This window comes from Nematocida minor (genome assembly GCF_024244105.1).
Source record: "Nematocida minor strain JUm1510 chromosome Unknown 7919, whole genome shotgun sequence".
Lineage (NCBI taxonomy): Eukaryota > Fungi > Microsporidia > Nematocida > Nematocida minor.
In genome coordinates this window covers 100,071-127,481 of record NW_026250397.1, presented here as the reverse complement: position 1 = coordinate 127,481, position 27,411 = coordinate 100,071, and the positions used below count along the sequence as shown (strand labels likewise).

General features: G+C 41.6%; 20 protein-coding genes across 20 annotated transcripts; 7 read left to right on the top strand and 13 right to left on the bottom strand.

Annotated features, from left to right (window-relative positions):
- Window positions 1-75: 75 nt before the first annotated feature.
- On the bottom strand, window positions 76-1,062 carry NEMIN01_0873 (uncharacterized protein; the record flags this gene model as incomplete). The annotated part of the gene is made up of 1 exon (XM_051476815.1): window positions 76-1,062. One exon carries the CDS (start codon window positions 1,060-1,062, stop codon window positions 76-78), a length of 987 nt encoding a protein of 328 aa, XP_051332775.1.
- An 81-nt stretch (window positions 1,063-1,143) lies between these two features.
- Window positions 1,144-1,455, bottom strand: NEMIN01_0872 (uncharacterized protein; the record flags this gene model as incomplete). Its single annotated transcript, XM_051476814.1, has 1 exon — window positions 1,144-1,455. One exon carries the CDS (start codon window positions 1,453-1,455, stop codon window positions 1,144-1,146), a length of 312 nt encoding a protein of 103 aa, XP_051332774.1.
- A 13-nt stretch (window positions 1,456-1,468) lies between these two features.
- On the top strand, window positions 1,469-2,038 carry NEMIN01_0871 (GINS complex subunit 2; the record flags this gene model as incomplete). The annotated part of the gene is made up of 1 exon (XM_051476813.1): window positions 1,469-2,038. One exon carries the CDS (start codon window positions 1,469-1,471, stop codon window positions 2,036-2,038), a length of 570 nt encoding a protein of 189 aa, XP_051332773.1.
- Window positions 2,039-2,394: 356 nt separating this feature from the next.
- Window positions 2,395-3,828, bottom strand: NEMIN01_0870 (uncharacterized protein; the record flags this gene model as incomplete). The annotated part of the gene is made up of 1 exon (XM_051476812.1): window positions 2,395-3,828. The coding sequence occupies one exon, from the start codon at window positions 3,826-3,828 to the stop codon at window positions 2,395-2,397; it is 1,434 nt and encodes a 477-aa protein (XP_051332772.1).
- Window positions 3,829-3,860: 32 nt separating this feature from the next.
- NEMIN01_0869 (uncharacterized protein) lies at window positions 3,861-4,997 on the top strand (the record flags this gene model as incomplete). The annotated part of the gene is made up of 1 exon (XM_051476811.1): window positions 3,861-4,997. One exon carries the CDS (start codon window positions 3,861-3,863, stop codon window positions 4,995-4,997), a length of 1,137 nt encoding a protein of 378 aa, XP_051332771.1.
- A 518-nt stretch (window positions 4,998-5,515) lies between these two features.
- Window positions 5,516-5,875, bottom strand: NEMIN01_0868 (uncharacterized protein; the record flags this gene model as incomplete). The annotated part of the gene is made up of 1 exon (XM_051476810.1): window positions 5,516-5,875. One exon carries the CDS (start codon window positions 5,873-5,875, stop codon window positions 5,516-5,518), a length of 360 nt encoding a protein of 119 aa, XP_051332770.1.
- A 58-nt stretch (window positions 5,876-5,933) lies between these two features.
- On the bottom strand, window positions 5,934-7,220 carry NEMIN01_0867 (uncharacterized protein; the record flags this gene model as incomplete). The annotated part of the gene is made up of 1 exon (XM_051476809.1): window positions 5,934-7,220. One exon carries the CDS (start codon window positions 7,218-7,220, stop codon window positions 5,934-5,936), a length of 1,287 nt encoding a protein of 428 aa, XP_051332769.1.
- Window positions 7,221-8,032: 812 nt separating this feature from the next.
- Window positions 8,033-8,947, bottom strand: NEMIN01_0866 (uncharacterized protein; the record flags this gene model as incomplete). The annotated part of the gene is made up of 1 exon (XM_051476808.1): window positions 8,033-8,947. One exon carries the CDS (start codon window positions 8,945-8,947, stop codon window positions 8,033-8,035), a length of 915 nt encoding a protein of 304 aa, XP_051332768.1.
- A 132-nt stretch (window positions 8,948-9,079) lies between these two features.
- On the bottom strand, window positions 9,080-10,804 carry NEMIN01_0865 (uncharacterized protein; the record flags this gene model as incomplete). The annotated part of the gene is made up of 1 exon (XM_051476807.1): window positions 9,080-10,804. One exon carries the CDS (start codon window positions 10,802-10,804, stop codon window positions 9,080-9,082), a length of 1,725 nt encoding a protein of 574 aa, XP_051332767.1.
- A 288-nt stretch (window positions 10,805-11,092) lies between these two features.
- NEMIN01_0864 (uncharacterized protein) lies at window positions 11,093-12,007 on the bottom strand (the record flags this gene model as incomplete). The annotated part of the gene is made up of 1 exon (XM_051476806.1): window positions 11,093-12,007. The coding sequence occupies one exon, from the start codon at window positions 12,005-12,007 to the stop codon at window positions 11,093-11,095; it is 915 nt and encodes a 304-aa protein (XP_051332766.1).
- A 1,078-nt stretch (window positions 12,008-13,085) lies between these two features.
- On the bottom strand, window positions 13,086-13,892 carry NEMIN01_0863 (uncharacterized protein; the record flags this gene model as incomplete). The annotated part of the gene is made up of 1 exon (XM_051476805.1): window positions 13,086-13,892. One exon carries the CDS (start codon window positions 13,890-13,892, stop codon window positions 13,086-13,088), a length of 807 nt encoding a protein of 268 aa, XP_051332765.1.
- A 27-nt stretch (window positions 13,893-13,919) lies between these two features.
- NEMIN01_0862 (antiviral helicase SKI2) lies at window positions 13,920-16,673 on the top strand (the record flags this gene model as incomplete). Its single annotated transcript, XM_051476804.1, has 1 exon — window positions 13,920-16,673. The coding sequence occupies one exon, from the start codon at window positions 13,920-13,922 to the stop codon at window positions 16,671-16,673; it is 2,754 nt and encodes a 917-aa protein (XP_051332764.1).
- A 256-nt stretch (window positions 16,674-16,929) lies between these two features.
- NEMIN01_0861 (uncharacterized protein) lies at window positions 16,930-17,748 on the bottom strand (the record flags this gene model as incomplete). The annotated part of the gene is made up of 1 exon (XM_051476803.1): window positions 16,930-17,748. The coding sequence occupies one exon, from the start codon at window positions 17,746-17,748 to the stop codon at window positions 16,930-16,932; it is 819 nt and encodes a 272-aa protein (XP_051332763.1).
- Window positions 17,749-17,783: 35 nt separating this feature from the next.
- NEMIN01_0860 (ubiquitin thioesterase protein OTUB1) lies at window positions 17,784-18,452 on the top strand (the record flags this gene model as incomplete). The annotated part of the gene is made up of 1 exon (XM_051476802.1): window positions 17,784-18,452. One exon carries the CDS (start codon window positions 17,784-17,786, stop codon window positions 18,450-18,452), a length of 669 nt encoding a protein of 222 aa, XP_051332762.1.
- Window positions 18,453-18,638: 186 nt separating this feature from the next.
- NEMIN01_0859 (uncharacterized protein) lies at window positions 18,639-21,641 on the top strand (the record flags this gene model as incomplete). Its single annotated transcript, XM_051476801.1, has 1 exon — window positions 18,639-21,641. The coding sequence occupies one exon, from the start codon at window positions 18,639-18,641 to the stop codon at window positions 21,639-21,641; it is 3,003 nt and encodes a 1,000-aa protein (XP_051332761.1).
- Window positions 21,642-22,272: 631 nt separating this feature from the next.
- NEMIN01_0858 (large subunit ribosomal protein L10Ae) lies at window positions 22,273-22,929 on the bottom strand (the record flags this gene model as incomplete). Its single annotated transcript, XM_051476800.1, has 1 exon — window positions 22,273-22,929. The coding sequence occupies one exon, from the start codon at window positions 22,927-22,929 to the stop codon at window positions 22,273-22,275; it is 657 nt and encodes a 218-aa protein (XP_051332760.1).
- A 291-nt stretch (window positions 22,930-23,220) lies between these two features.
- Window positions 23,221-25,182, bottom strand: NEMIN01_0857 (DNA excision repair protein ERCC-3; the record flags this gene model as incomplete). The annotated part of the gene is made up of 1 exon (XM_051476799.1): window positions 23,221-25,182. The coding sequence occupies one exon, from the start codon at window positions 25,180-25,182 to the stop codon at window positions 23,221-23,223; it is 1,962 nt and encodes a 653-aa protein (XP_051332759.1).
- A 15-nt stretch (window positions 25,183-25,197) lies between these two features.
- NEMIN01_0790 (uncharacterized protein) lies at window positions 25,198-25,446 on the bottom strand (the record flags this gene model as incomplete). The annotated part of the gene is made up of 1 exon (XM_051476732.1): window positions 25,198-25,446. One exon carries the CDS (start codon window positions 25,444-25,446, stop codon window positions 25,198-25,200), a length of 249 nt encoding a protein of 82 aa, XP_051332692.1.
- A 15-nt stretch (window positions 25,447-25,461) lies between these two features.
- Window positions 25,462-26,655, top strand: NEMIN01_0856 (uncharacterized protein; the record flags this gene model as incomplete). The annotated part of the gene is made up of 1 exon (XM_051476798.1): window positions 25,462-26,655. The coding sequence occupies one exon, from the start codon at window positions 25,462-25,464 to the stop codon at window positions 26,653-26,655; it is 1,194 nt and encodes a 397-aa protein (XP_051332758.1).
- A 58-nt stretch (window positions 26,656-26,713) lies between these two features.
- Window positions 26,714-27,349, top strand: NEMIN01_0855 (uncharacterized protein; the record flags this gene model as incomplete). Its single annotated transcript, XM_051476797.1, has 1 exon — window positions 26,714-27,349. The coding sequence occupies one exon, from the start codon at window positions 26,714-26,716 to the stop codon at window positions 27,347-27,349; it is 636 nt and encodes a 211-aa protein (XP_051332757.1).
- Window positions 27,350-27,411: the final 62 nt, after the last annotated feature.

The window sequence follows — 27,411 nt, the reverse complement described above, 5'->3', positions numbered from 1 at the left end:
TTCTACATAAAATCAGAATCTGCTAGTTGAAGAGCTAAAGATGGCGAGTGACCGCGATTGCAAAATCATATTTATTTACGGACACCTTTTTGTAAAGATTCGTATGTTCTCAATAACAACAGATGATCGGCTTTTGAGTCCCTCTGCTATCTGAGCTTCTAGTCTTTTTTTAAGCTGTGATATTTCTGGAGAAGGCATTTTCTTTGACGACACCGAAAGAAGCCTCCACAGCAGAGGATGTGGTATCTTTGTAAATGCTCTTTTGATGCAGGCGTCTGTGAGTATCTTTGGAATCTCCGTGCACACATCAGAGAATAGGGCGGGGTCTTCTTTTTTGAATATCAGAAGAACAATGTGTCCTATGAGCACGCCTGCAGTGTTTGTGAGGAACATGTCCGCTAGCTTATTTGGCTTTATGCTTTTTAGGACTTCTATGGACTCTTTCAGCACAGGAATCAGTTTGCTTACAAAGTCGCACAGCTCGGGCGTGTAGTAAATGTACCGTATTCGGTTCATTAGTATCGATACAACTGTTTTTGAGTATTTTTCCTTATCGTTTTCAAGGAATAGCACTCTGTCCAGCAGCTGCACTCCTTTCTCTGTGTTGAAGAGATCCTCGCCTATCTCTTTTATTCGTGACAGCACTTCGTCTGTGTTGTCCTCCGCATGCTCTTCTTCTCCTATAAACATCTCCTTTCTGTTCAGAAGATCATACACCTCTTCTATCTTCCCTCTTGCTATCAACTTTTTAATAAAAATCCCGTTATTTTCGCTTGTATTTTGTGCTACAATCGACTTTTTAGTGGATTTTCGAATGGCTTTTCCAAGGACTCCTTCAAAAACCGCTTCTTCTTCGATCGCCTCCTTCTTTTTGAGCTCTGGGAGGGCTACTCTGTCCTGTGTGTAGAAGTCTGGAGAAACTCTTTCTTTCTTCCTGTTTATTCTATCGAATAAAAACGCAACAAACTCCTTCTCTTTTGGAGTCATGAAGTCGTTGTACGACGTCTTTCTGTGCGCAAAATCCTGCCGCTTAAACGAGTCACTTCGCTGCTTTTCTTTCATATAAAAATATTTATGAGTGGCTTGGTTTTATTTGAATATTCATATTAGCACTTTTCTCTAAAAATCTGTGTGATGCTGCCACTATTTGCTCCCCTCTGCTTTCTCTTTTAGGAGCGAGTTGTACTCTGCCTCTGCTGCCTCGTAGTTTATTCTGTACGGACAAGGCTTTTTCACCGCTCTTTGCTGCTGCATCAGTCCGTTGAGATTTGTTCTCCCATCTTTGTTTTTTCCAAGTCCTTCGGTTGTGTTCCATCCCATCCGCAGCAGTATTGCGTATCCTATTGTTTCCTTCAGGCCTGCTGAAATATTATCTATAATTGTATTTTGCTGCTCTCTCTTCCTTTCTTGGCTCCGTCTCACAAACTTCATGTAGAAAGGCTCTGGGCGTCCCATTGAAAATTTTGCCATGGCGCACGGACTGCTAAGAAGCTCAGATGATCTAAACGGAAACATAGATAAGAGAATAAAAAGAGAAAGAGAGGCAGAAATAATGCTGGCACAGAGCGAGCGCGTGACCATTGTCCCCAGAGTGCACATGGACAAGCTGGAAATGGCTTCTGGGACATTTGGGCCGTTCTTTCCGATGGCGCCCGCATCTGTCCCACTGTATGTGGCTCTTTTCCTGCGGCACTCTCTTCTGTGCTCCATCCAGGCACCCGAGTGGCTGAGCATAGGATACCTGCAGAGAGCAATAGAAAACGAGGAAATTTCGCTCGATGAGTTTTCGCCGATCAATATGTACATTTTTGAAAATGCAGAGGTTTCTCTGGAGAGCTGTGACATAACTGAGAATATCTCCGAAATAAAAATCCTTATCAAAAAACTCAAAGAGATAAGACTGAAGAAGCTCCTCAAAGGCATAGAGTACATAGATACGTCTGTGATAGGCATGAACAACCTAACTTTCTACGAGTTTAGAAAAATAAAAGAGTACATAATCCCACATCTGGAGATACAGAAGAACCTGTCAAAATAAACCGGCTAAATACAGCTCTCTATTTTTGTTATTAATATTTATTTGATACACTCTACCGGCTATTCACTCTCTGTACTGTGCTGTTTTGCAGTTCTATTTATACTTTTTATTCTCAGGCTGTATGTAATAATTACACGAAGAGCCCCATAGCTGATCTTTGAGTATCTGCTAGTGACTGAATAAAGTATACTTGTGCTGGCATAGCAGTGCAGTTATTCATTTTAAGTACATGCAATGGCATTGGTGGATTAGATCCATCTGCTAGGAACATACTAATAATTAGTATAAATCAGCAGTGTGTTCTTCCACTCGATTGCTAGTGCTGTGGATAGCAGATTATTCTTATGAAACTCCTTCTATTTCTCCGATGCCTCTGGCTCGTAATCTGAAAACGATAGATTTGCAAAAAAAGATGATGCTTCTGGTCTTCCTGTAAATACGCTTTTGCTTTTTGTCTTTCCAAAGAGCGTGCTAAAGTCTTTCTTCTCTTTCCCCGAGTCGCTTTCAGAGTCTGATGACTCTTTCTGTCTTTTTGTTTCTCTAGCCTGCGTCTGCTTTGTCATCTCTTTCTTGAAGTCGATCACCTCTCCCTTGCCCTTTCTCTTCACTGGTGCTTTGCCAGCAGGCTTACTGTTGTTCGCTTTTCCATTTAATTTTTTACTCGCTGGTGCTTTGCTTTCTTTCTTAACAAGAATAATGGAGTTTTCTGCCTCGGATTCGCTCTCAAGGACGCTTTCCAACTTCATCTTCTTTTCCTGCTCTGCCCTTGGTGCAGCTTCTAGAGGCACACTCTCAACTGGTGCTATTTTCTTACTCTCTGCTGCTACTTTTGTCTCCTGGACTTTCCTTATGGGCGCAGCCTCTTGTTTTGGAATGCTTGTCATCGCGTACTCCATCTGCCGTGTAAAGAGCGTCTCTAGGCGCTGTATTGTGCTCTGCAGTATTTCGATTGTTTTGTTCTTCTCCTCCACCTTTGCTTTGCTTATCTCGCTTTCTATCTTTAGCCTGTTTATTTCTTCATTGATTGTTGAGGTACACTCTGGTGTGGCTTTTATCTTATCCTCCAGCTCAGAGATTTTTCTTTTGAGGTCTCTCTCTTTCTCGTATGTCTCCTCCTCTTTCTTTTCCCTGACTTTTCTCACTTCTTTCAAGGCAGTTTCTAGCTGAGATATTTCTTTCTCTTTTTCGCCGATCTTTTTCTCTTTTTTGTCGAGCTCTTTCTGCGCTTCTGCTATCTCCTTGGATAATATCTGTGCTTTTTCAACCTCCTTATTTTTGCTCTCTATCTCTTTCTCCAGCTCTTTCTCCTTGCTCTGGATGGTTTTTTCCTTCTCCTTCAGCTCAGTGATCAGCTCTTTCTCTTTAGACTTCATCTGTTTTATCTCTTCTACTTTTTCTGCTTTTTCTTCGGACTTCTGTGCGGACTGCGCCTTCAGTGACTCTATTGCCTTTTGAAGGTCTGCCAGCTGCTTCTCTGCCTCTTTCTTCGACTTGTGGGCTTCTTTCAGCGCTTTCTCTTTTTCTTCTGTTTCTTTTGTCTTTGTCTCCACCTCTGCCTCCGCTGCCTCTCTTGCCTCTTTCTCCTGCTCCAGCTTCTCCACCTCTTCCTTCAGTGTTTGTTTATCTTTTTCGACTGCAGTGTACTCGACAATAAGCAGCCTTATGATCTCGTTGTTTATTTTCCTGTCTATTTCGTTGTACCTTCTCTCCTGCTCTGCTGTCCTCTTAAACAGCGTTTCGTACTGCTGCGCAATGTTTTCTTCTTCAAAGGTCTCGGAACCCACTGCCATTTGTTTTATGCAAAAATAATATTATTTTGTAGATGGAGGGAAACACAGAAAGCCGCTCTTGGAAAGAAGATTCCAGCGAAGGAGTGCTAATATGCACGTACGCCATCACGGACCCTGAGTTTCCATACAGCATAGACAAGATAAGGCTGAGATACAGCTATAAACAGGACACAGTGGCTCTACTGGACATAGATAACAAAAAAATATGCATGAATGTGTCTGTGGGGTACATCCGAGTGAGAGATAAAATGTCGCATGAAGAGTACGGAGAGATGGTGTTCCGCCAAATAGAGAATATTCTTGCTGGGAAACCTGTGGAAACTGTCAAAGCAGAAGAAGCTAAAAAAGAAACAGTAGTTCTGGATCTGACAGACAGCCCCATTCGAGAGGGAAACTACATTCTATTCACATACGCATCTAGCAACATTCAGGCCTTCAAAATAAATACAATATCACTCTCTTTGTTCTGCAAACGTTGTAACACTCTGAACGTAAAGAGCATCGGAGAGGGTGGCTCTGACATAAAGAAAAACACAAAAACAAGATTTGACTGCGTTAAATGCACCGTGCAGCTAAGTGTAGACAGCGCATTTCACTTGGTTATTCCAAGCGGTGGCAATACAAATAACCTTATGCGGCTAGAGTACACGGGAGTATACAATGTAAGCATTCGAGAAGTAAGCCTAAACTGTCTGTGCAGTGAGTGCAGCGCATCCCAGGTGCTTCAGCTTGATAAAAAGACGCCCTGCTCCTGCGGGTGCATTTTGGAAATGCGAAAAGATAAGGCCAAGCCGTTACAGGAAATTATTTCGCAAAGCTCGGTACCACTGGCGAAGATGCCCCTCAGAGGAGATGTGAATGCGCTTCTAAAAACAGGAGGTACGTGCGAGCACTACAAAAAGTCCAGCAGAATATTTATCTTTCCGTGCTGCAATGGAAGATATGCATGCGATATTTGCCACAATAAGCATGAATCGCATGCAGCTGTGCGTGCTAGCAGAATGATATGCGGGAAGTGCGGGGTGGAGAGTCCTGTGAGCCCTGTGTGCGGAAGCAGTGTGTGTAAAGCAGCTCTCACTGGGAAGGCATCTTCTTTCTGGGAAGGCGGGAAGGGCTCTCGTAATAAGATCACAATGTCCAGAAAAGACTCTAAAAAGTACTCAAAGTGAGTTTATTTTGATGCTTTTATTGTTTGCAGAGAACTTCTGTTTTTGATTATCTCTTTCTGCTAGTGGAGAAGGAGTGCGATAACTTTAAATAAAATCCCTAGACTACATACTGCCATTTTGTACAGAGCAATTTCAATATTAACTATCCAATAATATTTTTAATTACATTCTGTATGTTCTGTCTTGGAATTATTTTAAATTAAAATAGTATTTACTCTTTCTCTACTGTTTATTTGAGAGTGTTCTAGAACTGTAGATCATTGGTAAGATGAATATAATCTGCTAATTAAGTTTAAAACCTTTACTTTATTCTTAGAATCATCCGTGCCCAGGGAGTTCTTTGCATTTGGCTCTTTAATTTGAATCTTTCTTAATGACAATGCAAACCAACGGAAACAGTCTCTAGTGAATATGAGCGTGTACTTTGAGAAGAAAAATAGCTCTACCTTACTAATCAGCATGCTCCATCTATACTCCTATGCTTTTTCTGCATCGTACTTACTTTTCAGTTATTTTTTCTATTTTTCTTTACACCCACAGTATATACGAGTATTTCTACCCTGGCAGTACTTGTCCATAAAAACCTCAAAAAAAGAAGTGTATTCATCTTCTAGCTCTGCAGCAATAAAAATACAATCGTACTCCTTGCTTAGCATTGTGCAGACATCCACCAGAAATGTATTGCTAAATTTCTTTCTGTCTTCTTTTTCCAGCAGCGCTACATCCAGTCCTTCCGTATTAATCAGTGGAAGGGCATCTTCTCTATATCTCACCAGAACTCTTTTTTTTTCTCCTGCAGCCTTTTCAATCTGCTCGCTAAGCCTGCTTTCTTCTATAAAATGTAAAGTGTGTGTGCTCGATGTTTCTTCTGAATCCATGTAAAATTTCTCTCTTTCTTTTCACATCTAATCTATCGCTTTGGCTCCAACTCTTCTACTACATCTGCTTCTCTGCGAATAAAACTTTCTTGGCGTTTTCAGAGACGGGAACTATCTGGCTCATTCTCCCGGGAAGCGGCGAGAGCATGTATTTTACACTGCTACTGCCTTCCTTAGGGCTTGATGCCTCTGAGGGCGGCGCCTGGCTCTTAGGCTTGATGTTTTTCAGTATGCTAGGGAGCAAGGTGTTGTACGTTTTCACTATCAGGTTCTTGATTATCTCCTCCACTGTAATATCCAATCTATTTCTGTCATCCACTCTGAAATGTGTGATAAACCCAAAGGACCTGTACACTTCATAGACCGTCCGTACCGACATGTCTTTGCTATGCACTTTCATGGCTATGTACGTAAACCCCACAATGAGAATCTCAGCTGAGAAATCCTTGAAGTACCCGAGAAGAGCTTCTTTTTGCAAAAATGTCTGAAGTATGGCCACTGTGTAAAATTCTATTTTTTTGCTCAGCTCAACCTGCTTGCTGAACCGGTTGATAAGTGCGTGCATTATCAGTACAAACTTTCTATCTTTTATTCTTCTTTCGTACCCTTCGCCCTCTGTGTCGTCGCTCTCTGAAATGCCATCTTTTCCTTCTCCTGCTCTATCCACCAGAAAGTCTATGTCACACTGCGCAATTGGCGTGGCATTGCCAAGACATCTTTCTTTGTAGTACACATTGAGGAAATATGCCAGCTCATAGTGTCTGTAGAAGCTTTCTGCCATGCTGTTCTTTTTTATTCGCATGAACATCTTGAAAACCGCCTGCAGCTCATTCGACGTGAACTTGTCCCTTGCAAATGAGTGTCTGCTTCTTATTTCCTGGTTTGTCAGGACTCTTTCAAGTATCCTGTACTGCACGTCTGCTATGTGCGTGGGCTTCTGCATCTTTTTGAGCTTTGCCATTTCAACTGCTATTTCCTGCAGGTTTCTGTAGAAGTCCTTCGAAACGGTGAGCTCTGGGAGCGTTGAAAAAATAAAGGCCTTGGGCATATTGCTTGTTGCTGCCCAGAAGATATTCTCGGCCCTAAGATCAAGCACTCTTTTTTCGTCTGGAGAGAGCGGCTGGTGCTTTGCTATGATTTTCTTTATCCTTTTTTGGATTGTCAGAAACCCTATCAGGTGCAGAGATATCTTGTAGAATCTTTTTATTTCTGGACTTGGGTTAATTTTCAAAACGCCCTCAAAGAATTCATTAAAAGGCTCGCAGACTCCCAGCTGCTCGAATGTTACTGTGTTGTTCCTTGTGCTGTACATGTCCAGCCACGCGTATCTTTTCTTCTCGTCCATCAGTGTTTGTTTACATGATTATTTATATCATATATTTATATTAAGTCATCTATGTCAGAATGTCTGTAAACGAAAGGCAATATGCCCGAAAGAGGAAAGGCCCCGGTGCTAATAATAGGCAGATTCAGTAAGACAGCTCATTTACTTAAAATGGGTTATATTAAATTTAAAATTAATTAATGCCAATATTGTGTTTAAAGGGCTGCTCCGTAAAAACTAGCATTTTTAGTGCTATGCTATTTATTTAATCCAAAACATCTCTACACTACATTATCTCTTGATTGGCTCTGTTTGGTGTATATTGCAGAGAGTCTACTACTATTCTCTAGAGACAGTCCAGCAAAATAGAAAATCTTTACATATGGCTCTGCAATATTCCTGGATTATTTTTCGGGTTATTTGTAGGCAGGTTTTATAAATGGCCAGAGCTGTAATGGATTTCTTTTCTTCTATGTGTTTCTGCTTTAGAAAGCCCACGTTTGTGTTTTCTTACTATTTACAATAGGTTCTCTCTGTTTTAATTAAACTTATTGTGTTGTGTTATTTGTTCTTTAATATGTCCTAAAAGGGCTAAATGGGTTGTGACTATATTTACACATAAGAGAGTGTATGTATATAAGTCTCTGGGCTCATCCATCCAGCTATTTCAAATCTTTGTGTTTTCCTCTTCTTTTTAATTTTTAAAATGTACACTTTGCAACTCGTAAAATAGACTCTAGATGAAAGAATTTATTTTATTTTTGGATCTTTTTATTATAGCATAGATAGATGTCTATTTGCTTTCTCTTTTTCTCTCAGACTCTCCTATCCCATTATATGCTCGGTCTCTGCTTCTGAATGTACTCGTGTTTTTTGTATGTGTACAGATCGAAAATCGGCTTTTTTGATTCTAATTTGCATGTGCTGGACATAATGTGCATTTTAATTTGTTTTACAACACTGGCATACAGAAGAACAGTTGTGATGCTTCTGTTGGTAGGTGCTGCTTTTGCGGCTAATGAAAATATAATACTGTCGTACAGAGAGCTGTAGCTTTTCCTGAACTCAGAGCTCTGGGCAAACATATACTTCAGGTAAAGAGTTGGCTTCAGCTCATCTATAACAGCACTCCGAGCCTCGGTGCTGTTTACCAGCTTAACATCTTCTTTATCTTTCTGGCTTCTCACATCTGCGTGATACTTTGTTTTTATTTCATTTAGCTCGGCATACCTGCCTATGCCGTTCTTTTCCATGTAAGAAATGAGCTCTAGTGAAATAGATGCAGGCACTGGCTCACTGTGGGTTTTATCTTTTATGATCCTCTCCATGTCTTCCATCTGTTTGCATAGATAAGCTATTGTCTCCACTGTGCTCTTTTTTGAGCTTTCTGCTTCTATGGGCTGGATTATTTCTGGTAGTGCTTCTCCTTGGCTTGTGATTTGTATCTTGCACTTTGCATTTTGTTTTGCGGTTTTCAAAAGAGCAGAGTCTGTGGTAGATGATGCTTTCATTCTTTCTGTCTCTTTTTCTTCGTCATAATTTGTCTCTTTTTCACCGATCTTTTTTCCTTTAAGCGTTCTGAATATTGTCTTGATTTTTTTAGCCAAATAAGTGACTCCTTTTTTTATCTTTCTGCCTGCAGACTTTGGCACCTTGGCAATATACCTTCCGCACTTCTTCGTCATTTGAGCTAGTGCAAAGGCTTTTGGAGCCTGATCTCTCTGATGGTCTTCTATTGGTCCTTCCATAATAACAAAACAAACACTTAATTTGTGTTATTTATATGAATTAATCGTCCATACGTAAACAATTGTATAGCAGAGTCTTGCAAAGTTATTTACAAAATTTCAGTATTTCAAGTGGCAGAAAGCAATTCACTTTTATAGTCGGCTGACATTATCTCTGCACTCAGATGCCTCTATTGTCTCAGATGTGATTTTTATTGTAACTATCTTTTGCTGACAGGCTCCCAGATATCTAGAAAAATCATTGGCTATGCTGTTGTATTCTCTGCCATCTTCTTCTCTGCTGATGATTTCAACTACGGGTGCAAACCATGCTTTAATGCAGCTCTTCATGTTTTCTGCGCGCACTGAATCATCATCAGTTTTATTTATTCTGTGCGGCCTCAGGACAACTATTGTGTTCTCTGTTTCCTCAAACAGATTTAGGTTGGATCGCATGTTGTTGCTGGTTAAATGGCTGGCATTTTCGCAGCGCTGGCATATATACCACAAGGGATGCGTGTAGGACATATCAAAGTGTATTCCCATGTTAAATTTGTCTTCAAAAGATGGGCTGTGTGTGTCCAAGTCGTACATCCATTCAGACGATATGAGACTGTTGGCCATCCACTCAGAATTAGAAAATGAAATGCTTTTCTCTTTTTGGAAAGAGGCGATGTTTTCATGTTTAATTGATGTAAACAGGTTGCATTCATTCCATAGGGTGCCCAGTGCATCAAGTATTTTATTCTGCTGTGCTCTTCCCTTTCTGATATTTTCGCAGACATTGGTGCTACTGTCTGCTGGATTTCCTATACTACTTATGACTTTTCCTAATGCAGAAAATAGAGAATTTCTTTTATGGTCAAGAAGATGCCCGTTCAGTAGGAATTCTATTGCTAGCACACCCATAACCTGTCTAGGTGTAATATCTGCATGCAAGCTTATATCAGACTCAGTCAGATCGTCCTTTAGCAGAGATAAGTAGACATTCATTGTTTCTGCATCTAGAACAGATGGGTTAGACTTGTGTGTAGAGCTGCATCTATCAAATAGCAAATGAACGTGTACGCCAGCTGATATCAGCACTTCTGTCCTACTTTTTAGTACACGGTCTTTTATATCGTCTCTTATAGCGGAGATAAAAAGCTTTACATTCTCGTGTTGAATGTGGGCCATTATATCTTTGTGCATGCGCTCTGCTACACCCACTGTATTATTTTCTATTTCGCATGGCTCCATCTCGAAAAGATAGAAAATTATCTTGGCAGCCACTATCTTGTTTTTCTTTGCTAGTTTAAAGAGCACCAGCCCATCTATGTTAGTGTTTTCCACTAAACCGTATTGCTCAACCATCTCTAGCATGTGCAGATCATACTCGTTTATTTTCTCAATCACCTGAGTGCTGTTCTCAAGAGCTGGTAGAAGAAGTCTTTCTAGTGTATTCTTTTCTTTTTTAATCATGTTTTTGTGTTTGTTTCTATAATCAAGAAAGAACCGGTTGTTTTTATATCTGTACAAGTCCATCAGTGTGCCTGCTGCCCCTGCTATTGCACTCACACTTTTTTCAAGATCTCTCTTTTTTGCCACTATCTCAGATAAATATTTATTTCCTGTCCTTATCTTTTCATCGAAGCTCAGACTAGTGTATGCATCACCATTAGCAGCAGAGAGCAGAGCCCTAGCCCCAACAGCTTCAATGCGTTTAAGAAAATCAGTGCGTAGTACAATTTCCTTTTCCATAGAGTCTATTCGAACAAACCAGTATGTTTTTATGGTGCTTATATTCTTCTCTGCTACTCTGCATCTGGCTTGCTGTGTGCAGACCAGCGCATATGCTGCCATTATAAGAACCTTTTTTACCGTTCTTTGGAAAATCATAAAAATTAAAATGTTTTCATTTTTTCTTTACCATAGAGAAAAAAATGTTTAATACTCTCACTTTCCAAAGGATAAAGCTTTAAAACTTTTTGCCAAAGAACTAAAATCCAAAATAATTTTATTAAAATGTGTAGCATTTATTAATTCATGTACTAGAAACAATCTGTATTGTTTTATTAAAAATGGAGTATGTCTATCTAAATCTAGATGCTAATTCAATTTAACCACACTTTATATTTTGACAATAGAATAGACTATCCATTTGGATCACTTCTGCATACATTTACACTATTTCTCAATAAGCGAATAAAGCAGCTCTATTTCTTCTTTGTACCTTTCGGGATCAGGTGTCTCCAGAATCATGGGAATGCCATTGAAAATAGAGCTATTCATGATGTACGAAAAAGCCTCCAGCCCAATAAGATCCTTTCCAATCGATGCATGTCTGTCTCTTCTGCTGCCCAGGGGCTCTTTGCTGTCGTTCAAATGCATCCCCTTCAAGTATTCTATCCCCACGGTCTTTTCAAAATCATCCATGACCTTTTTAAAACTGGCTTTCGTTGATATGTTGTACCCTGTGCCAAAAAGATGGCAGGTGTCTAAGCACACGCCTATTCTCGACTTGTCTTCCACCCCGTCTATTATCATTTTTAGCTCTGCGAACTTGGAGCCCAGAGTGTTTCCCTGGCCTGCCATGTTCTCGATAACAACTATAACGGTATTTGTGACTTTGTGCGCTTTGTTAATGTTATCTGCTATCATTTGGCAGGCAACCTGCACAGGCAGCTTTCCCACGTTGCTTCCGGGGTGTATGTTGCACATAGGAATGTCCAGCTGTTCGCATCGAGTGAGCTCATCTAGGAACAGATTGTAAGATCGATCGGATTTCTCCTTATCAGGCTGTGCCAAGTTAATAAGGTATGATCCGTGGGGAAGCAGCTTCTCGTGTGTGTTTGCCATTTTGAAGGCGTGTATGGTCTCAGAGGTGTACGGCTTGGTGGTGAATGTTCTCTGCGGCTTTAGAAACAGCCCAGCTGCCTGTGCGCCTATGGACTTTATCCTTCCAAATATCAGATTAATTCCACCCTGGATAGACAAATGGGCACCTATGTGTTTATCGCTGTTTCTAATGGTGTCGATGGTTACTGGGTTCATTTTAACATCTTCTGTCTTCTCTTTTTTATTTATAAACTTGCTCAGCATCTGTAAGAATAAAATTTGCACATATATTCAAAAAGTAAGCTGTATATGCTCGGACAAAAACAAAGAAATATTTAAGCAACAATAAAGCCATGCGAAAAAGAGAACATTAGCCATCTTAATAGGATTCTAGCTGTGATCTTTTGGCCCATTTTAGCAGACCTAGTCTCTTATTTTCAGATGGAAAAAGATAAGTCTGCAAATCGGCAGTGTCTACAAACGGTATCTTCTAATCCTTTTTTTGGGGAGAGGGAGGTATGCTATGTACACTAGCAGGAATGTGATGGAGAAAGAAAAAAGAAAAAAAACAAGACAGCATACAACAGAATGGGGAATATTTATGAAGATGAAGTGCTTTTTCCAGGTGGGAGAAGAGAAGATGGAGAAGTTAATAAGAGACAGAACCAAAATGTACAGCATGAAAGAAGAATGCAGAGAGCTAGTCATGGCCAGAACTAGCAGAGCGATCTCAGGAAACCGAATTGTGTACACAAACATTTTGAAAGAAAACCACACAAAGAAGAGCCCAGAGCACGCACATCCTATGGACCGAAAATAGTCGGGAGACTCCGAGGAGAGCCTAAACCCCGGATAGAAGTATATGTAGAAGAAAGGAAGAAAAGAGAACGGGCCAAAAAAAACACTATGTTTCTCCAGAGGATACGGCAACGATAAGTACAAGATTGAATTCTGCATGATAGTTTCTGTTTTGACAGAAGAGCACTTTTTGCATCTGCAAATTCTTCTCCTGTCTTTGCCTACTCCTGCGTGTCTGCTTTTTCTTTGAAGGATGGGCTTTTTAGCAGAATTTGAGACACTCTGTGCCATTCTTTTTTAGATAGACAAATGTGTATTTTATGCAAAAAGTAATCAAAATCATTTAGGAATTTCTGTAGACATCTCGCAGGCTTCCATAAAATAGAGAAATAGAGGTGTGCTATTGAACAAATGTGCTAAGCTCTCTAAAAAAGAGAGCAATCTTTTCTTTCTGAGAGCCCATGGAGACTGCAATATGCTCGCACACATTCAAAAAGAAAAAGAAAAATCAACTGATTGTGCTATTTATTAAAACACAGACTCTTCATACAACATTGGGCGTTTCACCTGGAGAAAGACACTTGTCTTTACACTCCACAGAGCACACTCGCATGGCAAATGGAATGCAAATGCCTTTATACTCGATCTTTTTAAAAACTAGATTGGTGCTTGTGGTGAGAGAGCGGCATCCGTAGCACTCTCCTTGTGGCTTGTTAATAGCTGTGCCTCTAATGCTCAGAATGTCATCCATCATAACATTCTTTAAACACAGCTCATTCAGTGTGGTTTCTTTGAACACCACTTGGGAGTTCATATTGTCCATTTCTTCGTCTGTTAAAAAGTGTCTTTCGGATATTGTGAAGAGTGTAATGGGAAGCGAGAGTATTTCTACGGGAAGATATCGGATGGGGTTGTTTGAGAGCGTTAGAGTTTGCAGGCTCTTTAGATCTGCAATCTTTGATGAGATTGTTTGCAGTTTATTTGACCGAAGAAGTATAACTTGAATGTTCAAAGCAGAGAAGAGCTCAACGGGAATGGTCTCCAGCAGGTTTCCTTCAAGGTTCAGCACTATCTTTGTTTCTGTAAAAACCATTTCATAGTCCACTCGCTCGTTCAGTGTGAAAGACTCTTCTCTGATAGAAGCCAGCAGCGAGTTGATAGGGAGATTTTTAATGGCCAAGCAGCTGAGATTAATGGTCCGTGTTTTTGTCAAGCTGCAGTACCTTGTATTTTTAAGAGCCTCTTTAATTTCAGATGTCTGGTTTTCCTCCGAGATCCCGCCAAAAAAGATGGGAAGAGAAAGATTTCGGACGGGAAGCCCCCCAACTTTTCTTCTAGACCACTGCGACATTATTAAAATTTTAACACACAATTTTTTATGAGTACACTGGATAAAGCCCAACTAAAAACATTTGTAGAACAGACCATATCCTCTGTTTCGCTCCCTGCGCTTCCTCAGCCGTACTTTGACGAGAGCTACTGCATATCCGACACACCACCAGAAAAACAGCCTGAGACAATAGAAGAGGAAATAGCAGGAGTCATCGAGATAAAAAACAACAATCTTCCTTACGACTACGAAAGCATCACGCCAAAATATCCGCACATTTCCTTTGAACCTGACAACTTCCAAAAACAGTGTTTTTACTATATCAACAAAAGCCAAAGCATATTCGTAACTGCCCATACAAGCTCTGGAAAAACACTCATAGCAGAGTATGCGAGCTACATAGCAGAGCTGCACGACACACGAATGATATACACGTCTCCCATTAAAGCCCTCAGCAACCAGAAGTACAGAGAGTTTGCGCAAAAGTTTGCAAGCGTGGGCATACTGACGGGAGATGCGCAGATAAACAGCACTGCGAAGACTTTGGTAATGACCACAGAAATACTCAGAAATATGCTGTACAGAGGGAGCACCATTTTAGACGATGTTGAGTTTATTGTCTTCGATGAAATCCACTACCTCGGAGATAAAGAGAGAGGCGTGGTCTGGGAGGAGGTGATAATCATGCTCCCCAGACACATCAGTCTTATTTTCCTAAGCGCAACCAGCCCAAATGCAAAGGATATGTGCAGCTGGATAAGCGTAATAAAAAATAAAGAAATGTATCTGATCGGAACAGAAAAAAGAGCAGTGGAGCTGGAGCACGGGATATACTTCAGAAACGAACTGTACATGCTCACACAGAAGAACAGGTTTGATCACGAAGAGTACATGCGGGCAAAGAACGCAGGCGCAGTGGAGGTGTTCAAAGGAAAGCAGAAAATCAATCCTGCACTGCTGCTTAAAAAGGGGCCAGAGCCCAAGAAAAAAGCACCGACAGTTTTGGACACGCCAATACACATAGCAAGAGATCTAATAGAGAGAAATCTAGCACCAGTTGTATTTTTTGATTTTTCGAAGGCCCGGATAGAGCAATCCTTCTCAATGTGCGACTGTCTGGATCTTACAACAGTTGAAGAAAAATCTCTCATAAAGGGATTCATTGGGGATGCGCTTCAGAAGATTCCAAAGTCAGACAGAGATCTCCCGCAGATTAACTTTGTAGTGCCCAACTTAATCAGAGGAGTAGGGATGCACCACTCGGGTCTTCTGCCTATTCTCAAAGAAATCATAGAGATGCTTTTCACAACAGGAGCACTTAGAGTGCTGTTTTCCACTGAAACTCTGGCCATGGGGCTGAACATGCCCGCAAGAACTGTTGTAATCCGAACGAGCAAAAAGTACAACCCAGAGCTTCGCAATTACGTTGATATAAGCGTGGGAGAGTACACACAAATGGCGGGGCGTGCAGGGAGAAGAGGATACGACATAAAAGGAACATCTATCCTGGAGTGCACGGGACAGGAGATACTCCCAGAAAAACTCTTAGTGAACTTGCAAACAGGGACTGCAGGAGCCATAGAGAGCAACTTTTACATTACGGCCAGAATGATACTTAAACTTTTAAGAGTAAAAAGCGTATCAATTGAAGAAATGGTACGGCTTAGTTTTGGAAAATCAAAAACAGAGCAAGAGATAAGAAAAGACCTTCAAATACAAAAATCATTGAAGGTGGAGCTATTGCATTCTGTCATATCCTGTGAAGAGTGCGCAGATGCTCTGGAGTACATAGACAGCTACTGCACAGCTCTGAAACAGCTCTCCCTCGTCTATGGCTCAGATGATTCTTTAGCCGACAATCCCAATTATGTGGTTATACGATCTACGATTGCAGAGGTGTCTAAAGTACCGCACCACAGTGTTCTACAGGATATTTCAAATAGCGCAGAGACACCGCCTATACTAGTGATTGATCGCACAACAAAAGAGCCGGTCTCTTTCCCAAGAAAAGATTTTAAGTTACTAAAAACACAGATAGATGGAATCAGCGCATGGAAAGATCTCAGCAGATTTAAATGCCTAGAATGCAAAGAGTTCCAGGAGCACTACAAAGGGTACCTGAAAGAGTACACTATACGAGAAAAGATAAAACAGATTGACCAAAAGCTGGCATCGACAAACACATCCGGTCTTGCGTGCAACAACTACTTCAACTACATCATGTTCCTCCGAACTCTCGACTACATAGACAATCTAGATAACATAAAACTGAAAGGAAAAATAGCGTATGAGTTCAATGCAATCGAATGTGTTCTTACAACAGAAGTACTGCTATCACCTAAAATCTCTGAAATGGAAACATCGCATCTTATTATTGCACTGGTTGGTCTTACCTTCTACGAAAAACACCAGCTAAAAGAAGAAGCAGAGCACAGCCGAGAAGAGCCCAGGGTAGAGCAGATAAGGATACTCAAGCCTTCTCTTGAAATAATCGATGAGATAGTCTATGAGCTTAGACCCCTATATAAACACTACAAAATACGAATGGAGCTCCCCAATCACGCGTTCTGCGGAGAGCTGGCTCTCTGGCTCAACAATAAATCTCTAGCAGAGATCATTGATGCTTCTCCTCTCTCAGAAGGCGTGATCGTAAAGTACATTAAAAAAGCAACTGAAATATGCACAGAGATAGCGATAGCAGCAAAGATACTAGGAAACCCAAGACTGTCGCAGGAGGTAGAGGCAATAAATGAAAAACTAAAGAGGGGAATTGTCTTCACCCCGAGCTTATACTATGGGTAATAGGAGCAATCTGCACAGAGTTAAATAAATGGCACGGAATGGTTTAAAACTAGGTAAGATCGAATTTACTAAAATATTTTCACGAAAATTACTACAGCTAAAGAACAGAAAAAGTAAAAATAAATAAAACTCACTCAATGGATAAACACAGAATAGAACAGATCGAACAAAAGAGCACTGCAGCTCTCTCCTGGCTGCATAGGGCTATTTTTAATACTATTTATTACCTGTAGATTTGTGAACTACTGCTATGCAGCTACTCAGATCCTGCAGCATCCTCTATTTCCTTAAGCTCTTTTTCTATCTCCTCAACCTCGTTTTGTCTATCTTCTGCCTTTGCTCTCTCCAGCATAACTTTTAGCTCAATTCTTCTTTTTACTGCAATTTTTCCGTACTTTGAAAATCTTCTCTTCTGGGTAAGCGAGTAGTTCAGCTCTTCTTCTGTGGCTCCGCTTTCTAAATCTCTTGACAGCTTCTTGTACAGCCGCAGTATCTCTTTATCTCCTCCCTCTATCGTATTCTCGCGTGCATACCGGCTGTACTCCTCCTTTGTCACCGGTGCATTGCTTATGCTCTGGATGTTCACCTCTTTTCTGTCTTTGTTTCGCCCCAGCGACATCCATTTGTTCGTTACAACGCCGTTTACTTCGTACCTTTTGTCTTCGTAAACTCTTAATATCCTGTACACACAATATCCCTCTGGGAGCCGTATTTTCACGTAGTATCCCTTCAGTCTGTCTATGGCTCTTCTGTATACAATGCTGATGAGATCGTCTCGTCTCAGAACAACATTCTTAAACACGTCAAAGCTCGTCTTAGACACTATCCTTGGAATCGCTTTCTCGTGTATGCCGTACACATCCTTGCTTTCGCTCTCCGAATCGCTCTCGTCCCCAAACTCTCTTCTTCTGTGCTTTAGCTCTTGTCTTTCTTTTGCCTCTGTCTTTCGCATGTGTCTTTCATACAGTATCTCTTCCCTGGCAGCCTCTGGCAGTAGTTCTAGCTGTTTTTTGTCTTCTTCGTCAAGATATAAACCGTCTTCCTCTTTTTTTTTGCTCTGTTGTCTTGGTGGCATAGTATTTATAAATAAATTATTTGTGTTCAAATAACATGCAAACCAATACGGAAGAATGTAGATACATCGGAGACCTTTTGAAAGCAGATACTCTCCTCGAAAAATACAAAGACACGCCCTTCCACAGCAGCATAGCCAGTCTGGCGAGGAGTGACTCGAATATTCGCCCAATTCGCAGAGACGGAAACTGTTTCTACTATTCTATTATATTTCTGGCTCTTGAATACTACTCCACCCCAGCGCTTTCTGCAGCCCTCATAAACACGCTCACCGAGCTAAATGGCGCCCTCGCAGAGACAGGCGTAGAAGACTATCTGATAAAAGAGTTTACAGATCCCATCATGACGATTCTCAAGTCTGCAACCACAGGAGAGGCACCAAACATAGAAGATCTTGACAGCATCTTCTGGAACTACACTGTCACATACTTCCGCATGATCGCATCTGCATACATTAAAAAGAATTCTGAAGTATTTGCGGGCTTCATTGAAGGGCCGGTGGACAAGTACTGCGCAATGAACATAGAGGCCAGCAGCCAGTATGCAGGAGAGATAGAGATCACAGCAATTTCAAGCTCGCTCTCTATATCCTTTGACGTGGTGTGCATTGAGGACGGAAAGATGGAGACTCTCACGAGAGGAGAAGGCCCAAAGATTGGAAGCCTTCTGTACATTTCAGAGCACTTTGATATTTTATATTCGTGAGGAGTGCAGTGTAGTATGTGAGATGATCTCTATTGAGCAGATGAAAGAGATTTATAGAAGAGGTTGGAGACCGGAAGGCTACAGAGTGAGATATAAATAAAATTAAAGACCGGGGTGTAGCTAAATCTATAAATAAATTATGAGTTGGGTCGAGTGGTATTTATTGTTTGTTTATTTTCGTGGAATATGAAGCGCGAAAGTTCTGAAGAGGACGAGTTTGTGAAGGAAGAAAAAATCAGCGCAGAAAAGTATGCAAAGAGCCTTGCGCAGTACGAGAACGCACTCGCGCTGGACAAGCCCTCGAGTTTTGTGAAGATCCTTAAAGTGCCGGGCATAGTATTCTTTGCAGGGATAGGAGGATACGTGCTCGGATGGATGGAGTTCAGGCCCTGGGTCATTGTTCCTCTCCTCTACGTGATAGGGTTCATATTTCTATCGAGAATCAAAGAGTTCAAGAGAAGCATGGAGGCATTCGTGTATTTTTCAATAAGAAAACAATCAGTGTCAAAATACGAGAAGGTAGACTGGATGAACGAGGTAATGGAGAAGGCGTGGAGATACGTAGAGTCAAGTGTTTCAAAAGAACTACTGCTGAGAGTGAGCGCAGTCCTCAGAAAGGTAAAGCTGCCCATGGTGAGCGATATTCGGCTCGATAGATTTACGCTGGGTGGGCAATCACCTGTGATAGAGGGCATAAGAATACGCCAGTCCTGCAAGGAGTCTTTGGTGATGGACGTAACAATGCACTTTATACCGGCTGTATCAGAAGAAATTCACTCGTCATTAGAGACCCCGGGAGATAGCAGAATTAACTGGAACTCGAACATCACACTGACAATAAGAGTAGGCGCAACAGCAGCAGGGATAGATATGCCCCTGACACTGAAGAATGTGTCATTTAGAGGAAGTGTAAGAATCAAGCTAAACTTTACGTACGATGCAAGCGTCATAGAAGGCGTTGAGTTCTCGTTTTTGAAGCAGCCTGTAATAGGCTTCAACATTGTTCCCCTGAAGATGATGGATATTATGGACATACCAGGGCTTGCAACTGCGATTAAAAAGGTGATAGAAGTAGGAATCGAAAAAGAGGCTCTGTACCCCAAGCGAATTTCAGTGGCTCTGAAGCCAAAATCAAAGTATTACGTAGGAGCCATTGTTGTGCACATTCACAAGGTAGTGACAAACATAAAGAACGAGCTGCTTATGTCGGTGGGGCTGAATGGAAGAAAAGGGAAGGATGTTGTAAGGGTTGACCAAGATAGCTCCAACTTTTTAGTCTATCTTCCCATTAAAAACACAGATGATCTTATTTCAATGGGCATCCACAAGAAAGAAGACGAAGTTCCCATTGCAACAGCCACTATGTCCATTGAGCAGATATGCATGCTCTCCAGGACACAGGGCGTCATACCTTTTTCCAACGGCCAGGGATACCTAGATGCTTCTTTTATGTTCCATCCGAAGATAGATGTAGATAAAATGCCAGACGAAGAGAAGCCAAAGTCTGCGATTGTAACTGTTAAGCTGGTTCAGCTGATAGATATGGTCGATCTGCTAGGAATGCCGTATAAGAACCTTACAGTCAAAGCCACCGTGTATCTGCGCCAGAAAAGAATAAAAAATAAAGACCCAGCTGATATGTCAGCCACTGAGCTTATGCCGGAGAAGAGCGCAAGCCCAGGATTCTCCGTAACAAACGAGTCATCAACAGACTCTGATGAAGAGCTGAAAAAAAAGCCAGCACAACACCATTCAGTGCCGAACGAAATACTTGGAGTATTCACCACAGCAGTTGCAAGGAATGTAACGAGCCCAGCATTCGATGAAAAGTTTGTGTTTTATACGCGAGATGCTAAGCGCACCACTATATGCATCGAGGCATACGACAAAGACAGAGCACTGGGAAGCTTCAATGTAAATATTCGAAGAGGCATCTCAATATCGTACGGTACTTTTGATTTTTGGCACATGGCGGCGGGGAGGGCAAAGCTTCTCTTCTCGGCTGAATATGCGTTTATGATCAAGGTAAATATGCAGAAATACACACACATCAGAGCTGTTAAGATACTTAGCATAAAAACACCAGGAGCATTTTCAGGTTATTTAGTGACAAATGGAAGAGTGGTCCCTGCTACGCCCTTCTTCTCGCACTGCACCGGAGAGTTTAGCGGATACACGCTTGTTCCCCTTCTTTCTCCGAATGAAGTAACGAAGTATGTGGCATATGTCAATGAAGAGGTGTATGGTGGATGCAATATAATCTCAGGCGAGTCGTACATTGGAGAGACAAGGATCGACATGAGCTCGGTGGATTATCCGTTGTACAAAACAGAAAACACAAAAGATCAGGATGGCTCGTCTAAAAACAGCACAGAAGACGAGAAGAAAAGCGAAGTTCAGGAGGTAAATGAAAAACCAGAAAAACCAGAAAAAATAGAAGCATCTTCGCTCCAAAGCGTAGAGCCGCACGAGAAGCCAGAGGTAAATGAAGAAGTGTGCGAGCCAGAGAATAAATCGCCTTTCATTCAGATGAGGGTGATAGTGTGCAGGGTGAACCATCCGATATTCCTGGAGTTCTCAAAAGACGGCGTAGTAGTGGACAGAAGTGCATCAAGCTCTGGAAAAAAGCTGCACGGTGAGTTCTACTTCTTCACAGATGTAAGCATTTCTGTGTTTACGGTTAAGGAAGGGTTTTTGATAGGAAAGTTCCATCTTTCTCACTCAAGCGGAAGACACGAGATAAAACTAACGCACGGCCAGCTCTTTGTCATAGATGTGTACAACAGATACTACACGGGACTCCCTAGACCTGTGATCGAAAAGGGAACACTTTCGCTGAGCATTCTGAACATGGAAGTAGCAGACCTAGCAGATGCCGAGATATACTCCAATGTTTTTATAGAGGTAGTTGTGGGAGAGAACTCCAAGGCCACAGCATCGGTGGGAGACATTGCAAATCCCGTCTTCAATGAAACTTTTTCTTTCCCGGTGTTTGTGCCAATTGATGTAGTTGAGATAAAGGTGTATGCATGGACTCTTCTGAAAGAGAAAAAGTTCTTGGGCGAGATTCTGCTCCCTGCGCTGACAATTGCGCCAGGCGAGTCTTCTATTTCAACCGATGTGCCTGCCATGTCCATAGACAGCGGGGCGTCTATATACAAAATAAATGCAAATATGATTTTGCAATAAAATGGAAGAGTCTGAGGAGTGGATACTGGACGAGTCTGAAGCATCGGAAAAAAAAGAAAAAAACATGTTTCTGACACACGACATAGTAAAGATGTACTCCTACCTGCAGTGGTAGTCAATAAAGAATGTGATAAATTATCTGTGTGTTTCTTTGGGCTTTTGGTCTATTCGCAGTGCATCTGTTAGAGTTTTGCTTAAAAGAAATATTGCGACTCGTATGTTCCCAATGCTCAAGTGATCTAAATAAGCTTTATCTTCAGAAGTTGAAAGAAGTATTGCAATGTATCTTGCTCCTACTACGTACTACTTTTAAAAGAACAGAAAGATAAGATAAGTCGGTAAATAAGGACATAGAAAGAGCATAGAAAGTGATGTGATTCTGCTATAATGGCAAAAAAGTAAAATAGAAAGATGTAGAGACAGAACGATGAACTGCCTGCACAGCAAAGACAGGGTCAGATAAACAGAAGAGTGCAAGCATTATCTGTTCTTGTTTCTCCTCCATTTTCATTCTTTTCTGGTTACTACCGCTTATAGCACATTCAAATTATTTTTACAAGCGCAGGAAAAGAAGCAGCAAGCCTGCAGCGAACACAAAATAAAATCACCGCTTAAAAGAGTGTTATATTTATTAGAATGGGAAGTATCTAATAGGCTTTCCTTGCGTTGATTTGATGTCAACTGACCGTATGTTCTGCACTCCCTTTTTAAGCAGTCCAATAAGCGCGATCATAGCCGTTGAGATGTTCTGCGATACCTCGTTTGAGTCCATTTTGGTGGTTCCAACGGGGAAGCCAATCAGCAAATCTGCCTTTAGATTCAGCTGCACCTTTCTCTTTACATCTTCGTAATAGTTCTTTATCTCGTTTATGTTTTTAATCATGTAGACGGGCTTCTTCTTTCCGGTGAACAGCAGAGGCTCGAACACTTTGTAGAGAGAGGGCACTGATATGAACGAGTGGTACTGCTTTATCAGCTTCTTTCTTCTCTTCTTTCCCTCTGGAGTCTTTCCCTTGTACTCGTCGTATGAAATGAAGGGAATGTCTGATCCCTCGAGGGCGTTTGCCAGATGGATGTCAGCCAGCACAAGGATTTTCTCTTCCTTTCTCTTGCTGAAGGGGAGGGTTACCTCTCCTCTGAATCTTTTGTCTCTTGCTGGGTCGTACCCTTTAATTCCAACTCTTACTTCGATTGTCTCTCCTGCCTCAGCTCTCTTTGGTTTTACTCCTTCAATGATCTTCTCCAATGCTGGAATAATAGCTTCTGCTTCAAACGCTTTTGAACCCATGACGAATAAAAAAAGAAAGAAAAAATATAAATAATTTTGCAGTTGGCTTTTGCAAACTGAAAGTACTGTTTGCCAGCACAGACAGTGCAAATATTAAATTATTTGCAAATGGAAAGACCAAACTGTTTTCCACTTCTTTTTCTAGTAAGAGCGCGCTAACCAATTTGCAGATAAAACGGCTAGTGTGATAGAGATGCTTTTATCTGTTTATTTATCTTTGAGAAGGTTTTAGTAGGTGGATGCGATCAATCCACTGATAACAATTGTATATCCAATATTCATTAATGACATTCATCTTGTTCTTTTTTCTGTGTAGGACAGGTGGGCAGGCCCTGCTAGTTTTCTGCTTGACACTTTCTTTTCTATTTTTTCTATTTCGTCATCTTCTGACTCTGTCTGTATTTCCCGCTCTGACGCCATGAGAATTGAGGCAAGGAGTTCGTTTTGCTCTGTTTTTGTCCTGTAGGCTGTTGGCGGATTGTCCTCCATCTCTTCTATCTCCTCTATTATTTTGAATGAGTATCCCTGGTCGATCAGAAACTGTCTCCTTCTGGTGGAGTACGGGACTTCTTCTGTGTCCATGCTCACCAATGTGTAGAAATACGCAGTGAATCCTTCGTCTGTTCTTCTCTTCGCCCTGAGAATTCTTCCCAGCCGCTGTGTCTCCTGTCTTCTGCTTCCAAAGTGCCCTGATATCTGTATTAGACACGTAGCCTCTGGGAGATCAATCGAAGTGTCTCCCACCTTCGACAGAAAAATTGTGTTTATTTTTGGATTGGTTCTGAACTGGTTAAGAATGTGCATCCTCTCCACCTGGCCTGTGGGCCCGTATATAAACGGCTTTCCAAACTTAAGAGCATACGCCTTGAGAGTAAATACGTTATCTGAAAAAACGATTATTTTATCCCCCAGGGCCTCGTGCTTATTTATAATATATTCGCACATCTGTATTTTTGTTGGGTTCATAGTAGCGAGTATTCTTTTTTTTCTTATATCAGCTATTAAATACTGCTTGTAGAAGTCACCCGTCATTTTGCACCATACTTCTGTGCAGCTCACCTTGGATATGTGGCCCTGTGCGCTGAGGTTCAGCCAGTCTGCCTCGTACAGCTTCGGCCCAATCAAAAAGTTCAGATCCTCAATTTTTTCATCTTCTCGCACAAGCGTAGCAGTGAGGCCGAGCTTGCAGTGCGAGATAATTGTGGAGACAACTCGTCTGAACATATTCGCAGGCACTACATGCACCTCGTCGAATATAACGAGGCCCCACTCGGTGTTTGTCAGAAAGTCCATTATCTTCTGCGTGTCATACGATCTTTTTCCGCTGTACGACACCATTGTATACGTGCTGACAACTACTCCCGCGTGCCCTGTAAACTTTTCCTTTGTGTCTGATGTGAGCATCGCTATCGATTCATCCTTTATATTTGTAAAGTGTTTTATCTGCTGTTTCCACTGCTCTACAGAAACCGAGGTTGTGCAGAGTATCAGACAGGATCTCTTCATCGTGCACAGAGCCACAATCCCCACGAGAGTCTTTCCAGCGCCGCATGGCAGGACAATAATCCCTGAGCGCGCTCTGCCATTTCCGAACATTTTGTTGAGGCTGAACTCCTGATACGTTCTTATTGAAGTTGTGGGCTTCAGGTCTATGTCCAAAAGAGGAAGTGTATTTTCTGTGCGGAAATCGTACTCCTCAATCAGGGGGTAGTCTAGCTCTATGCATCTTTTCTTAGCCAGCTCAACTTTTGATTGCTCTATCTCAAAATTTACGATGCCCTTCTTTTCTTCTGCTATGGGAATGCACAGCTGCTGGATCACAGGGTCTTTGTAGAGAAACGATATGTTCTGATTTTCCTGCGACTCTATAAAGTATCTTCCCTGCCGAATCACCATTTTTATTTTTCCGTAGCTCGTTGTGCAGGACCGAATGAAGTTCAAAATGCTCAGCGGCACTTTGTTCTTGCTGAATCTGTCCATTGTGTCTATGATATCTTCAGTTTTCAGCCCCACACTTGCTGCAGCGTAGAGCGAATAGGCGGTTAGCTTGTACTCGTGCATGTTTGCAGGCCGGGTGACTGGCTCTGCTATTGCGATAAGGAAGTCTTGCGCCTGCTGGCTCTGCTCCGAGTGCATTTCCAGTATCATAACGCCATCTGGGGAAACCCACATAGGCCTGTTTTTGTGGCTCTCTTTTAGCAGAATTGGCTCGCTTACTCCTTCTAGCGTGCTTGCGGCTTGCTTCGGAAGCATTTTATAATTCGCTTTTTAAAAATTCTCTTCTTTAATTCTTTTAGTGCTTTCTTCAATTTCTGCTATGTCTTCTTTTGTGAGGACATTTTCGAGTATTTCGCACGCTTTTCTGTACTTTTCAGAAAGGGTTGCTGTGCCTTTTATATTGTCAATCTCCTTTCTAACAGCCTCTACCAGGGGGTTGTACCGGTTTAGGCGCTTCAATGTCTCAATGGCAGCTTCTGCGGGTTTTTTCGATTTTTTTGGGTCTTTTGACTCTTGCATATTTTTATTTTTCAGATGAGCTGCAGTGCAAGAGTATTTATACTCGAAGGATTTGGCGATGTGTGCAGCAAAATAGGATACTACCTCCTAAACAACAGAGACGTGGGGCTGGTGTCCATCTACAAAAACACACAGCTATCTAGGAAAGACGTAATCAAAGGGCTCTCTCTTCTGATACATTTCCAAATTGTGGGGTTTGCGAACTACAGCGGCAAAGGGACGCGATATTTCATAAAAAACGGATATTCTTCGCTGAATAGTTATCCCGTGTATATAGACTATGCTGAGAGAACGTATGGGCCATTTGGCGGCCAGATAGCAACAGAAATACTCGTTAGAGGCCGGATAGGAATGAACTCTTTTCCGAGCGAGATGCTTGAATGTGCAAGAAAAATGATTAAAGACGGAGTTCTATCGGAAGAGTCTTTGTCCGGGGTGAAGAGAGTAAAAGATGAGAGCGAGAAGTACATAGTATTTTCAAAAAGAAATGCAAATGCAAAAATACTCAGTGAGCTATTTAATAACGATATTACAAAACGGTTTTCTGAAAACACAAAAAAGGTTTTCCTAGCTGTGAAGAGCTTCTACCCAGCGCCTTCTTCCTTCGTCAAGGTGCTTGAAAGGTGCAAAGAGTTTGGCGTGCAGGCAGAAGAGTACGGAGAGACAAGTATTGACGCGGTTGTCCAAAAAAACTTAAAATATCTCATAGGATACGGCGCTCTCTCCGGGGGATACGAGATGTATCAGGTAAACCATGAATCATATCTCGATAAAATCAAAAAAGAAATAGCTCTGGAGTACTGCGACATGTTCATGGGGCCAAATGCTTCTACCATTTTGTCCATGCTGCTGTCAAAAGGGTACGTGGAGGATAAGTTCGTACAAAAGTATCTTCTAATGGAGCCTTCAGAGTGCAAAAAAACGCTGTTTGCTCTACTTGCAGACAGGCTCATTTCGATGCAGATGATCTCCAGAACAGCGGACTGCGCTCCTTCTAAAAGCTTTCACCTGTGGTCTGCAAATATCCGCAAACTACTGCCAATAGTTGAGAAAAAAGTCCAGGAAAAGCTAAACAGCAGCTACATTGACCTTACCACGCTCCAAGAGAACAAGATGTTTATTGTGCCCAGCGAGTACAAACATAAAACCGATCTTATTTATGGTGTGTTAGAGCGCCTGCACGTATTTTGTTTTGTGCTTGGGCTGTAAATTCTAAACATTGTTTCAAAAAGAGTATTAGTAGAGATAATGAGCACAAATATACATAATGAGATACCACTTACTACTGTACGTATGTTTTTCTATAGTGTGCCGATGCGAGATGGGAAAGGAAGCAGCCGCCCGGCTCATGATGAGCAGACTAGCACACATTAGATCACTTTTAAAAAGCACCTTGGACGATGGCACCATGAAAGACAGCTCTGCTCTGTCCAATACCCTCAAGAAGCTGTCCAAGAGCTACAACTCAACAAGCTCTAAGCTAAAAAGATCTGCAAACTCGCAGAGCAAAAGAAAAGACCGCTTGCTAAGCGAAGAAGAGTCAGCATACCAGCCAATAAATGACTCTAAGGCTGCAGTTGAGAGAGTAAAAACACGAAGATCAGAGACTATAGATGACGAAGACGATGAGACAAGTGTGAAAAAGAAAGAGTATCGACACACCAGGCGAGCAAAAGAAGAAGAGCCCATAGAAGAAGAAAGAACAATAGATGATTACCCAAGAGAAAGCGACTACGAAAGCGACAGAAGAGGCACCTACACCGCACGAAGATCCTCCAACGATAGATACAAAGATTCTCCTTCCAGACACTCCAGCTATGAAACTTCGCATGGAAGGGGATCTAAAGGCAGCCGCAGATACGAAGACGAGTACAGCGAAGAGACTAGCAAAGCACTCGCATGATCCAGTAGCCAAACAGTAAGATATCTATTATATAAACTAAAATTGTTATAACTGACTGATTT